The 11,565-nt window shown below is 55.0% G+C and overlaps 1 protein-coding gene across 2 annotated transcripts; it reads right to left on the minus strand.

Annotated features, from left to right (window-relative positions):
• Positions 1-508: 508 nt before the first annotated feature.
• KPTN (kaptin, actin binding protein) lies at positions 509-9,224 on the minus strand. Of its 2 annotated transcripts, none has more exons than XM_043437571.1 (12): positions 8,899-9,224; positions 8,439-8,521; positions 8,253-8,337; positions 8,107-8,161; positions 6,499-6,574; positions 6,297-6,370; positions 5,940-6,076; positions 5,630-5,707; positions 4,432-4,507; positions 3,338-3,473; positions 2,682-2,864; positions 509-910 (listed from the first exon to the last, which is right to left on the minus strand). In XM_043437571.1, exons 1-12 carry the CDS (start codon positions 9,122-9,124, stop codon positions 782-784), a joined length of 1,338 nt encoding a protein of 445 aa, XP_043293506.1. In that variant the 5' UTR covers positions 9,125-9,224; the 3' UTR covers positions 509-781. The 2 variants fall into 2 exon arrangements, with proteins under 2 accessions (XP_043293506.1, XP_043293507.1); XM_043437572.1 differs by having other exon boundaries at positions 5,967-6,076; positions 8,899-9,222.
• Between the last annotated feature and the right edge of the window lie 2,341 nt (positions 9,225-11,565).

The following is an 11,565-nucleotide window of genomic DNA, read 5'->3' on the forward strand; positions in this document are numbered from 1 at the left end:
TGGTTGGGCTGTCTCAGTTGCAGCATGTGAGTTTTTAGTTACAGCATGTGGGATCTAGTTCCTTGACCAGGGATTGAACCTGGGTCCCCCCCTGCATTGGAAGCATGGCGTCTTAAGCCACTGGACCACCAGGGAAGTCTCCCACAACAGTCCTTTCCACCCACATCCTTTCCTCTGAGGCTCAATTTCCTTATGATTCCACTGAGCCCTCACCCAGGATCCAGAGTTTTCCACTGGGGTCTGACCTGAGCTCATGTGCAAATGTCTAACCCCGAAGTCTTCCTGTGGAGGGTGAACTTCAGTCTTCCTCATAGGACCTAACTTCCTTTCTTTCCTCTGAAATCTACACTTGGATTCCACTTCAGTCCCGCTCCTGGGTCTGACTTTGCATCCCCAGTCCCGAGTCCCCTCCCTCAGTTCTTCCGGGGAAATCCAGCTCCGGACATTCAGCCTGGCACATCACCGGCCCTTGTCAAATGCTTGCCGAACAAAAGGATGGAGGGGAGTGTGAGTTTGGTTCCTCTGGATATAGAAATCATTGCCAGTGACCGATTCTCATGGAGGGTGAGATCGTCCCATTTTCAGATGGGAACACGGAGGCACAGAGAAGGGAGTGTGGGTCACAGGGCATGTGGGGGTAGGGCCAGAGCAGGACCCACGGCTCCATCACCCCAGGGGTGGGTCTGGGGGGACCAGCCCCTCCTTCAGGATGTTTCCCCCACCATGAAGGCAAGTGCTCCAAGGCACTACCGCAGACCTGGGGTGGGCGGCGAGTGGGCGCTCAGGAAGCTGGGGTCTCCACAGGCCCGGAACCCACCCTGTCCCCCAGCTTCTGTGGCTGACGTCTCCTCTGCTCCACTTGACGCCGAAGCCGGGTCAGGACCAGCTCTGAGGCCTGGATCAGGCTGTGCTGTGGGGAACGAGAGGAGGAGGAAGGAGGAGGGCAGAGCTGAGATGGAGCTGGAGGGGTGCAGGTTACACCGCCCCCCTCAAAGCTGGAAGCTTGGCCATGACCGGAGGTTGGAGAGAGGACCACCACATGGGGGGTGGAAACGGGTCTCCGTGATAGGGTGAAGGTCAGACTCAGGGGCATGGCCTTCCATGAATTTCCAGTGGCAGGAACAAAGCCCAGCCCCAGATGTGCGTGCGGGTCTGAGGTTAGAACTCAGGGCGGGGGGAAAGGGGGTGAATCAAAACAAAGGGGAGCTCAAGTCACACGGGAGCAAAGACTGACTGCTGAAGAGAGGCTGAGGTTAGACCACGGCAGATGGGGACAAAGGTGAGACCCTGGCAGAAAAGGTTAGGCCCACAGGACCGAGAAGGAGCAGATCACAGTGGACAGAGACGAATATGTCACCATATGAGGGACGGAGCCAGACCCAGGCTGGAGGGCCTGAGGTTAGATCCTGAGACAAGGGACAGAGTGGGGAGGTCACTGTGAAACGGCTTCAAACAGGGCACAGCAAGAGATGCCAGTGTGTGCGAGCAAGGCGGGGGGGAAGCCTCACCCACTCTGGTCCAGCCTCAGACCCCTCCTCATTCTGGTTTACTTGGGGGTCCATCCTTCATCTCATGCACTGTGGTTCAACCTCACACCTTCCCCCTGGGGTCCAGCCTCTATTTCTATGTGGTCTAACCTGGATCATTCCCCTGATGGCTAGGCTGAAGGAAGAGGCCCCAGCAAAACCTTCAGAGGAGGCAGTAAGGTTAGACTCCAGCAGACAAGAGCTCTGGGGAGACCACACGGGGAAGGAGCCTGGAGTCAGACCAGAGGGAGGGGGAAGGCAAACAGCAGATTAGGAGACAGAGATGCCTTGGAGCTGAAGGGTGGGTGTCAGGCCACAGGGAGAAGGTCAGAAGTTAGACTACACTCTGCTTAAGCTCAGTCGTGTCCAACTCTTTGCGACCCCACGGACTGTAGCCCGCCAGGCTACTCTGTCCATGGGATTTTTCAGGCAAGAATACTGGAGTGGATAGCCATTTCCTCCTCCAGGGGATCTTCCCAGTCCAGGAATCAAACCTGTGTCTCCTGAGCTGCAGATGGATTCTTTACCTGCTGAGACATTGGGGAAATCTTGTCTAGGGTAGTTGGAGGTTAAATAGCAAGGGATGGTTGTAGGCTGGACCTTGGACCACGGGAATGGGTTGGATGTTAAACCATAAGGGCAGTGAAGCTGATGTGGGAAGCTGAGGTCAAAGTACAGGAGAAGGCTGGCCATTTGACAGCAGGTCAAGGGCACGACCACAGTGGAGAGGTCAGAGGTTAGACTGCGGCAGAAAGCTGGAGACTGGCTGGAGGTCACACATGAGGAAGAGGGGGTGGCTGGCGGGGCAGGGCTGAGGTCAGGGGGCAGTGGGAGGGTGCAAATAGCTCACAGGACAGATCCAGGCTGGGGAAGGGACAGTCAGACAGAGCGGCGGAAGGAAGGACAGAAGTGCAGGGGGCTGAGGGAGGCCAGGGGGACGGGGGTGATGGATGCCGCAGCCAAGCGCCCTTCGCCCCTCGCTGTGAGGCCCCATCCCCCTAGTCCTGGACCAACAGGAGCCACACCCGGGACAGGGCCTGTAGCCAAGATGCCCCCCTTGCCCGAAGGTGGGCTCAGGCCCCAGAGCTCCCTCTCCTGTGAGGACACGCCCTCACTAAGGTGGTTGAGAAGTCCCGCCTCAGGGCCCCCGGCTACCTGCAGGATGTGCACGCCCTTCAGGGAGACCACGGCCAGCTCGCGCAGCCCGTCCCCAGTCAGGTCCACGTGTGCCATGGCCAGCAGGGGGCTGGAGAAGCCCCGCCGCCACAGCAAGCGGAAGCCACGCTGGTCCCCGGGGAGCCCGCGCCCGGGGCCGCAGTACTTGTAACAGAGCAGCTCCTGCAGGGGGAGGGGGATCAGGGTCACACTGTGGGGATCAGGGTCACACAGGGGGATTGGAGTCACACGGGGGATCGGAGTCACATGGGGTTGAGGTCACATGGGGCATTTAGGGTCACATGGTGGGTGTCGGGGTCACGGGGGGGGGGATCAGGGTCACACAGGGGAATTGAAGTCACATGGGGGGATCAAGGTCACACGGGGTGATACGGATCACATAGGAGGACTGGGGTCACACGGGGGATGGGATCACATGGGAATCAAAGTCACACAGGGGGGTCGGGGTCACAGGGAGCCAAGGTCACACAGGGGATCAGGGTCACATGGGGGTTGAGGCCACATGGGGGGGTTGGGGTCACACGGTGGGTCAGGGTCACATGGGGGGATGGGATCACATGGGGAGGTTGGGTCCCACGGGGGAAGGCAAGCAGCACAGGGAATGGGCCGTGACAGTCCCACCCCTTGGGTCCCACCTGTCCATAGGTGGCCACCAGCACTTCCGGCCGCCCGTCCAGATCAATGTCGGTGACCAGGCCACAGAGAACACTGTCAAACTGGTCGCTGCCTGGCAGGAGAAGCTGGTCTTCGAGCCCCCGGCTCAGCAGGTCCCTGGGGGTCAGACCACAGTGGAAAGACTGGGATCAAGTGCAGTGCCCGCCACCCTGAGTGCCACATCCTCATGTGTCAGGTCTGGAGGCTCTGCACCTGCTGAAGCCTAGACACCCTCGTCTCCAAGCCAGCCATCCTCCTATCCGCCCAGGGGCGCTCAAGGCATCTCTGATCCGGACCCTCACACGGTCCCCTGGAGGTGGGATCACCTCATTCCCATGTGGAAACCCACACCATTCCTTCTGGTGACCCTGTCACCTCCAGGCTGGACACCCGCGTAGTCCCCTGGAGCCTGCGAGCTCGGACCCCAGACTGGACACTTTCACGGCCCACCGGGTGTGCACGGCTGGCTTGCACTGGCTCACAGGAGCTGACCAGGACATTTTCAGAAACTCTGAGAGCATGCTGGCATTGTGTCAGTGACTCAAAATCTCACTGTGGTGAGAGTATTGAAATGGGCAGACGCTACAAACCAGGGCTTTCTCCCATACAGAGCTGGTGGTTAAATACCTGCCTACATGCTCTGTCCACCTACCCCAGGGAGCTTCCCAGGTGGTGGCAGAGGTAAAGAACCCACCTGCCAATGTAGGTTCGATCCCTGGGGTGAGAAGATTCCCTGGAACAGGGCATGGCAACCCATTCCAATACTGTTGCCTGGAGAATCCCATGGACAGAGGAGCCTGGCAGGCTATAGTCCATGGGGGTTGCAAAGAGTTGGACTGAATGACCTAGCACATGCCCATCCCGGGGGCTGGACATCTCAGTTCCCACCCCGAGGCCTCAGCACATCTCCTACAAGTTCTAGATTTAAACACTCGGTGCTTCTCTCCCTGGAACATGGACCTTTACCCACCCAGCCCTGAACCACCACATCCAAAGCTTTACTTTCTGCAGAGAATGAGAAGGTTAGGCCATGGTGCAAAGGCATGGGGCCAGCCCGCCTCCACGTGCCCCTCACCGGTATACCACTGCCGGCTCCAACATGCTGGCCACCAGCACGCTGTATTCCTCCCGCTGTGGCCTGTCCTCCGTCTCTGGAGAAGGAACAGAGATGGGGGAGGTGTGAGGGGACAGGTCGCAGGTCCCTCCTCCCACCCCTCCATACCTGAGAGGAACACAGGTTAGACTCCTGGCAGAAAGGCTTGACGATGAGTTGGTTAGAGGCAGAGGGTTAGAGGTTAGACTATGAGAGGAGGATGGAGGTCAGAGGTCAGGAGGAGGAACAGGTGTTGGATAACAGTTTAAAAAGCCCAAGGTTAGGGGACTTCCCTGGTGGCCCAAGAATTAAGACTGTGCTTCCAGTGCAGCGGATGCAGGTTTGATCCCTGGTTGGGGAACTAAGAACTAAGATCCCCACATGCTATGAAGTGCAAAGTCAGGACAAAATTCAAGGTTAGACCACCAGGTTAGATGAGAACATGGTTAGGTGAGAATATGAAAGTCCTCAGATCACTGTAGGGGTATCAGGGGTAAACCACAAGAGGAGGGAGGGAAGACAGACCACAGAGGTCAGACCAAGAGAAACACCAAGGACTTCTCTGGTGGCCCTGTGATTAAGAATCTGCCATGCAATGCAGGAGATGCAAGTTGGGGAACTGAGATTCCACATGTCACAGAGCAACTAAGTCTGAGCGCCGCAACTAGAGAGTTTGTGCGTAGCAAGGAAAGACCCCGTATGCCGCAATAAGACCCAGCACAGCCAAATAAAGAAAGAAAAAGAAAAACAGGAGAGGACAGACCAGAGTAAGAGGAACAGATCAACACGTGGGGGGAAAGGAGAGACCATGAGTCTGGGGACAGTGCTGAGTCCGTGAGAAGAATTTGGGGCTGAATGGCAGCAAGACACAGGGTGACAAGTCCTGAGGCCTGAGACGGAGGTCGGGGAAGTCACACAGTGAGGGGTGAAGGTTAGAGACACCAAGGGGAAGGCGGAGGTTCAACTCCAGGGTAAAAGGTCAGGTTAAAGGTTAGACCGCCACCGGGGCAAGTAGCTGGGAGTGAAATTCAGGAGCGTGGGGGGAGGGAGGGGGCACAGTAACTCCTGGGCTGGAATGGGGCACCCAGGAGGAAGGGAGGAAGGAACGGTGGGAGCCGAAAGTTTAGGGAAAGGGGTACAAACGTGGGTGGGGGGAACCGAGCCCACGCCCGGAGCTCACCCTCGGGGGCCGAAAGGCTGAACACGATCACTCGGGAAATGGGGCCGTCCTGAAGGATGGTCCATGTCTGCAGGACCTCTGTGGAGGGCGAGGACTCAGGGCCCCGCCCTCAGCACTGAGTGCCCGCCCCCGCCCCTGGGCCCCACCCCCCAGCCCTGAGCGCCCCGGGTCCCGCCCAAGCCCCGCCTCCAGTTCGGAGCGCCCGCCCCACCCCCAGTGGCCCGCCCCCAGTCCTGAGTCCCCGCCCGGCTCCCAAGGCCCCGCCCCCAGGCCTGAGCGCCCGCTCCGCCCCCAAGGCCCCGCCCCTAACCATGTCCGAGCCCCGCCCCGTCATCACCGCGACTCTGCTGGTCCACGTGGGCGACGCGGACGTAACCGCTCTGACAGCCCAGAGCTGAGATTCGCCGGGATGTGCCGGTCAGGTTGTGCACGTCAAGCCACAGGACGCTGGGGGTGGACAGGTGGACAGAGGGGCCCTAGGGCCGTCACCAGGTCCCAGCCCCCACCCCCCACCTCCGCCTCCCTACAAGCATCCACCCCACCCCTACCCCCGGAAGAGCCTTGGGCCTCCTCTGGGCTTGATTTCCCTAGGGCTCAATTTCCACCACCGGGATTTCTCGGAGCCCGCCTGCCCCGGTCCCTGCTGGCCTGTCGGGGGCTCGCCTACCTACTGGTCAGGTTTGTGAGCTCTGGGAAGAGGTTTTCCACAGGCTGTTCTTCAAACTGATGCAGTCCCTCGTTCTGGGGGAACCGAGACCAGCCACCCGCTTGGAGTCAGTGGCAGGTCTCACATACCGCTCCCCCCACCCCCCGACCCAGTCCACGGTGGCCCCAGCAGGGCTCTGCCCACCACCTCTCCTCCGCCTCACCTCCTTGTACAGATGAATGGCTGGGTCATTCCCACTCAGGAGAAACACGGTCTCCAGTTGATCCCCGACCTGGACCCTGAAAGCAAAAAACTCTAGAACCCCAGTATGGTGGACCTTGAGTGTGGTAGAGTTTGTCAGTTTTAAAACCCTCCTCTTGCAAAAACTCTTGCTTGCGAGAACCCTGTCATTCTAGGCTTCAGACTCTGGATCCACAATGAAGATGCAGAACTGTAGAAACTGACTCTTGAAGAATCACAGGACTGTAGAGCTTTCCAATCTCAGAAATTCAGCATGTTAGAACCTTCTGTTTATAGAGCCCTCACCTGCTAGAATCTTCATTCTGGATGTGGGTTCAGGAATGAACATGTAGCTCTGAGAATGGGCTGCAGAACCTCAGAACACTAGCATCTCTTTACCCTAGAACCCCAGTGTTCTAGAAGTTCTGTTTTCTGTCTCCTTCAAGACACTAGAACTTTTGGAAATTGCCATCATGATATTCAGACTCAGAATTGGTAGACTATCCAGATCATAGAACCCAAAATACCAGTGGGTTAGAAACTTCAGTTTCTCAAACTTTCATCTGTTAGATCTGAGGTTGGCCAATTATGACCTGCCGGCTAAATCTAACTCACTGCCTGTTTTGTTTGGCCAGGCCACATGGCTTGCAAGGTCTTAGCTCCCTGACCAGGGATCCAACCCATGCCCCCTGCTGTGGGAGTAGAATCTTAACCAAGGGACCACCATGGAGTCCATCCCCTGTTTTCGTAAATAAAGTTTTATTGGAACACAGCCACACATATTCAGTGTCCATGGCTGCCTTCTTGTTACAGTGGCCAACCTGAGTAGCTGTGAGACAGATTATATAGAAAATGTTTGGCAACTCCTGTGTTAGAACACCGGTGTTCCAGAATGGAATTCTTATACTCTGGGATCCTAGAACATCAGTACTCTACATGGTCTGTATTATGTCTCCTTGAGATATGATAATGTTAGGACCTTAATATTACAGAATCTCAGAATCATCAAACTGTAGATCTTTCAGATCTTGGAATCTCAGAGCTAATAACTCAAGAAAAAAAAAAAAAGCATTTCTGGATCTTGGAATGCCCTAATCTAGAATATCAAAACTTGAGAGTTCTACACGTTTGGAAATGAGGCACTCAATTAACTCTCCAATTGTGTAGTTTAGGGGCTTCCCTGGTGGCTCAGACAGTAAAGAATTTGCTTGCAATGCAGGAGATGCAGGTTCGATCCCTGAGTCAGGAAGGTCCCCTGGAGAAGAGAATGGCTACCTACTCCAGTATTCTTGTCTGGAGAATTCCATGGACAGAGGAGCCCGGTGGGCTACAGTCCATGGGGTCCGAAAGAGTCGGACATGACTGAGTGACTAACAGCATCTAGTTCAGGGATTGCAGAATGGTAGCCCATCAGCTGAGTATGGTAAATGGCTACCCTAAATGCATGATGCTCTAAAAAACAAAACAAGTCTGATTGCCTATAGGTGGGTTTGTGGTCTTCAGTATGCTACAGCCTCTGCCCTCTCAACACACACACACACACACGTGCACACATACACTCTCTATTGTATCAAGCCTGTGATTTACTTACTCTGCGTGGCATAGTTGGAAAGGAGTGAACTGGAGCTCCAGGTTTAGGCAGCTCTCTGCAGGGGGAGCAGAGGCAGTTAGGTACCAGGGATGGGACTGCATCCCCCACCCTTTCCCCATCCCTCCTTCCCTCCAGGCCACACTTACGGGCAATGGAGTCCAGGTTGTACTCAGAGCCAGGCTCGTAGTCACAGTAAATGTTAAGGAAGGGGCTGCCCTTGTCCCCAGAATCCTGGGAGAGGAGACTGGCCTCAGGGGAAGGTAGAGGCAGCAAGAGGGATTTGGGGAAGACTCAGTAAGGAGAAGATGGGTAGATGGATGGGCTCCGGGTACCTTAATGAACGTGATCCCCACAACCAGACCCCGCTTTGGGGGTGACTTGTTGAAGGTGTCAATGGAGACAATCTCTGCATCCACTGGGAGAGGAGAGTTCAAAGTTCACATTCCAGGCAGGCTCGTGACCCCAATATTTCCAACCACGGTGACCCCTGACCTCTAGGCCTCAGTCATCCCTGACCACCACAAATTATGACTGTTGGGTCCCAGTGGGTCCTGCTCACCATCACCAGGGTAGGAATAATCCTGGTTTCTGAGTCATCCTGAACCCGAACTACTTCAGGCCCCTATTATCCCTGACTTCTCACCCCAGTGCCTCTAGATTACCAGCGTCGACCCCCTTCAATCACCATCACCCTGATCCCATTCGCCCATCATGGTGACCTGGCCCAAGACAGAGCCTCAGAAACCTCCTCAACACTCCGTTCCGAGCCCCCAGCCCGACGGCGCCACGCACCGGGAATGTAATTGAACTGCAGCTCCTTGGCCACGGGCCGGATTTTCTGTCGGAGGTCTTGGTAGCGGAAGCCTAGCACCTTGCCTTTAAGGGTGGCGGCCAGCAGCTCCCCGCGCCCGCCCGCGCCTCCTGCCAGCCCATACACATTGCTCTGCGACGAGAAGCGTGTGAAGCTGTCCTCGCGCAGCGGGCAAGGCCCTGCGGCCACGGCCGCCTCCCCCATCATGTCCCTCAACCACTCATTCCCAGAGCCCCCACAGCGGCCCGCTCTACCCGTGGATCGCCGGGCGCCCGCGGGGCGCGCAGACCGATTACGTGAAGAAGCTGCCGTCTCTGCCCTTTACAAAGATGGCCGCCAGCCGGGCTGCCCTCCAGACTTTGACTCAACGCGCTTGCGCGCTCGTGCTTGGTCCGTTTCAGGGCCGAGGCGACTGCGATTTGCAGATTATGACCTAAAGGCTGGACATGGTAGTCCTTGCTCTGGGCTGTGCTGAAGGCAGAATAAGAAACATAAAACTCAGTATAGCCCTTACATGCCAGGAACTAAGAGCTTATTTATCAATTTACTTAAAACTCACAAGTAGGCAGAGGTAGATACTATGTTTGACCGATCAAGAAATTGAGGCACGAAGTAATTTGTCTAAGATCAGTTAGAAGCCGCAGTCAGTATTGGAACCCAAAGAAGATACCGCCATAGTTTATTGTTTTAATCACATCACTTTCAAATCTTTTTTTTTTTTTTTTTTTTTTTTTTTGCCTTAAAGTGCTGCTTATGGGATCTTAAGTTTCCCCCACCAGGCATTGAACCAGACCCTAGGCAGTGAAAGTGCGTAGTCCTAACCCCTGGACCGCCCGGGGATTCTCTCCCATCACCTTTATGCATTCTGCTTACCCCAAGGAAACAGTTCTAGCTATCTGTCCTGGCAAATAACCTTCACCTTATTACTGAAAAAGGCTTGGTGGCTCAGATGGTAAAGAATTTGTCTACAATGCCGGAGACCCGGGTTTGACCTCTTGGTCAAGAAGATCCCCTGGAGAAAGGAATGGCTACCCACTCCAGTATTCTGGCCTGGAGAATTCCATGGACAGAGGAGCCTGGTGGGCTATAGTCCTTTGGGTCGCAGAGAGTCAGACAGGACTGAGTGACTAACATTTCACTTTTACTTTCTTTACTGAAAGCTGACTTTATGCCAGTCATGTTGGCCGATGATCTCATTGAATCCTCACAGCTACCCTATTCTTGTTACCCTGCCTTCATTTATTCAACATGTATTGAGCACTTACTCTGTGCCAAGATATCCTTTATGAATTTATCTCAATAAACTCTTGAAACAACTCTGAAAACAAGTTTATTATCCCAATTTATAGAAAACAAAACAGAGGCTGGGGGAGAATAAATCCCTTGATCGATGTGATAGTAAGTGCTGGAGAAAGGATGAGTTCTTCTGGGATTCATGTATACACATGTTTTTCCTTAGAAGAGCATCAAGGGTGTGGGGACTCTGTGTATACAGATATGTTATTTCCAGAAGACATGAATTGGCCAGCTGTCCTGGCCACCTGGAATAATATTGTCACCTGCTTCCAAGCAGAAAGAGAACATACACACACGCATGCACATGCAGACTGCAAGACCCATGAAGGCAGTGACTGGATCTCCTTTGTTCACAGTCAAATCCCCAATACCTGGACCATAAGGCCTGACATGAAGTGAGCATTTAGTAAATATGTTAAGATCCCCGAACTATGTACCAGACCCTTTGCCAAGCACCTGGGACACTGTTGCCTAAGAGGCATGAGAAGAGAGTTCTCCAAGGCAAGATTTGATCTGGAAGGTGATGAAAAGAAAGGAGTTTGTGTCAACGGAGGTCTAGCTATGTTGGTTAGGGCTGTAACCCCAGGGACTGCACCAGTGCATGGCACACAGTAGGTGCTTAGTAGATACGCGGGGATTAAATGGGGGGAGGGGAATCTTGTTATTCTCCTTCTAAAGAATGTGTTCTTTAGGCTTTAATTTAAAAAATTAATTTATTTGGCTGTGCCGGGTCTTAATTGCAGCATGTGGGATCTAGTTCCCAGACCAGGGCTCCAACCTGCGTCCCCTGCTTTGGAAGGCAGACTCTTAACCACTGCACCACCAAGTAAGTCCCTTGAGCACTTTTAATATGATTTTAAAGCACAGCCAGGGTTGAGAATCACCACACTACTTAGCCTTCTGCAAGTGCCATGGCAGACATTGGTAATCAATCTGAGGTCTCAGGAGTCTTAACTGAGCTTGAGGCAGCCATTATCAATTGATTAGCACTGTGGGAGAAGCAGAGGGGGCCAGGGCAGCAGGGCAGAGCGTCACATGGAGGCCATTCTCTTGACACATGGTGAGCCTGAACCGTTCCCGAGCTCCCTCCAGGCTCGAGGCTGGAGCAGCTCTCCGGGGAGCCTGCCCTGGTTTCCCAGGCAGCCCCGGTTCACATCCTGTCTTAGCAGTGACACCGAGTCCGCCTTCTGGCACTGACCCTCCTCCGGCTGTCCTCCCACCCCCAGTGGGGATGGGCCTGGCCCAGGGCCGGCTGGAAGCATGCACACAGCAGACCGTCCACCTGACGGAGGTCCACGTGCTGAATCAGGAGGAGGAGGCCGGTCCCTGCCCTCCTTTCCTGGGCAAAGGGT

Source organism: Cervus canadensis, chromosome 18 (genome assembly GCF_019320065.1).
Source record: "Cervus canadensis isolate Bull #8, Minnesota chromosome 18, ASM1932006v1, whole genome shotgun sequence".
Taxonomy (NCBI): Eukaryota; Metazoa; Chordata; class Mammalia; order Artiodactyla; family Cervidae; genus Cervus; species Cervus canadensis.

Excerpts from the sequence above, each read along its gene's own strand:
- KPTN (XM_043437571.1), bottom strand. The coding sequence starts at position 9,124 with ATGATGGGGGAGGCGGCCGTGGCCGCAGGGCCTTGCCCGCTGCGCGAG. Across the intron at positions 8,338-8,438 it reads TGGGGATCACGTTCATTAAG|GATTCTGGGGACAAGGGCAG; the intron begins GTACCCGGAGCC and ends CTCCTCTCCCAG. Across the intron at positions 8,162-8,252 it reads CAACCTGGACTCCATTGCCC|AGAGCTGCCTAAACCTGGAG; the intron begins GTAAGTGTGGCC and ends CTCCCCCTGCAG.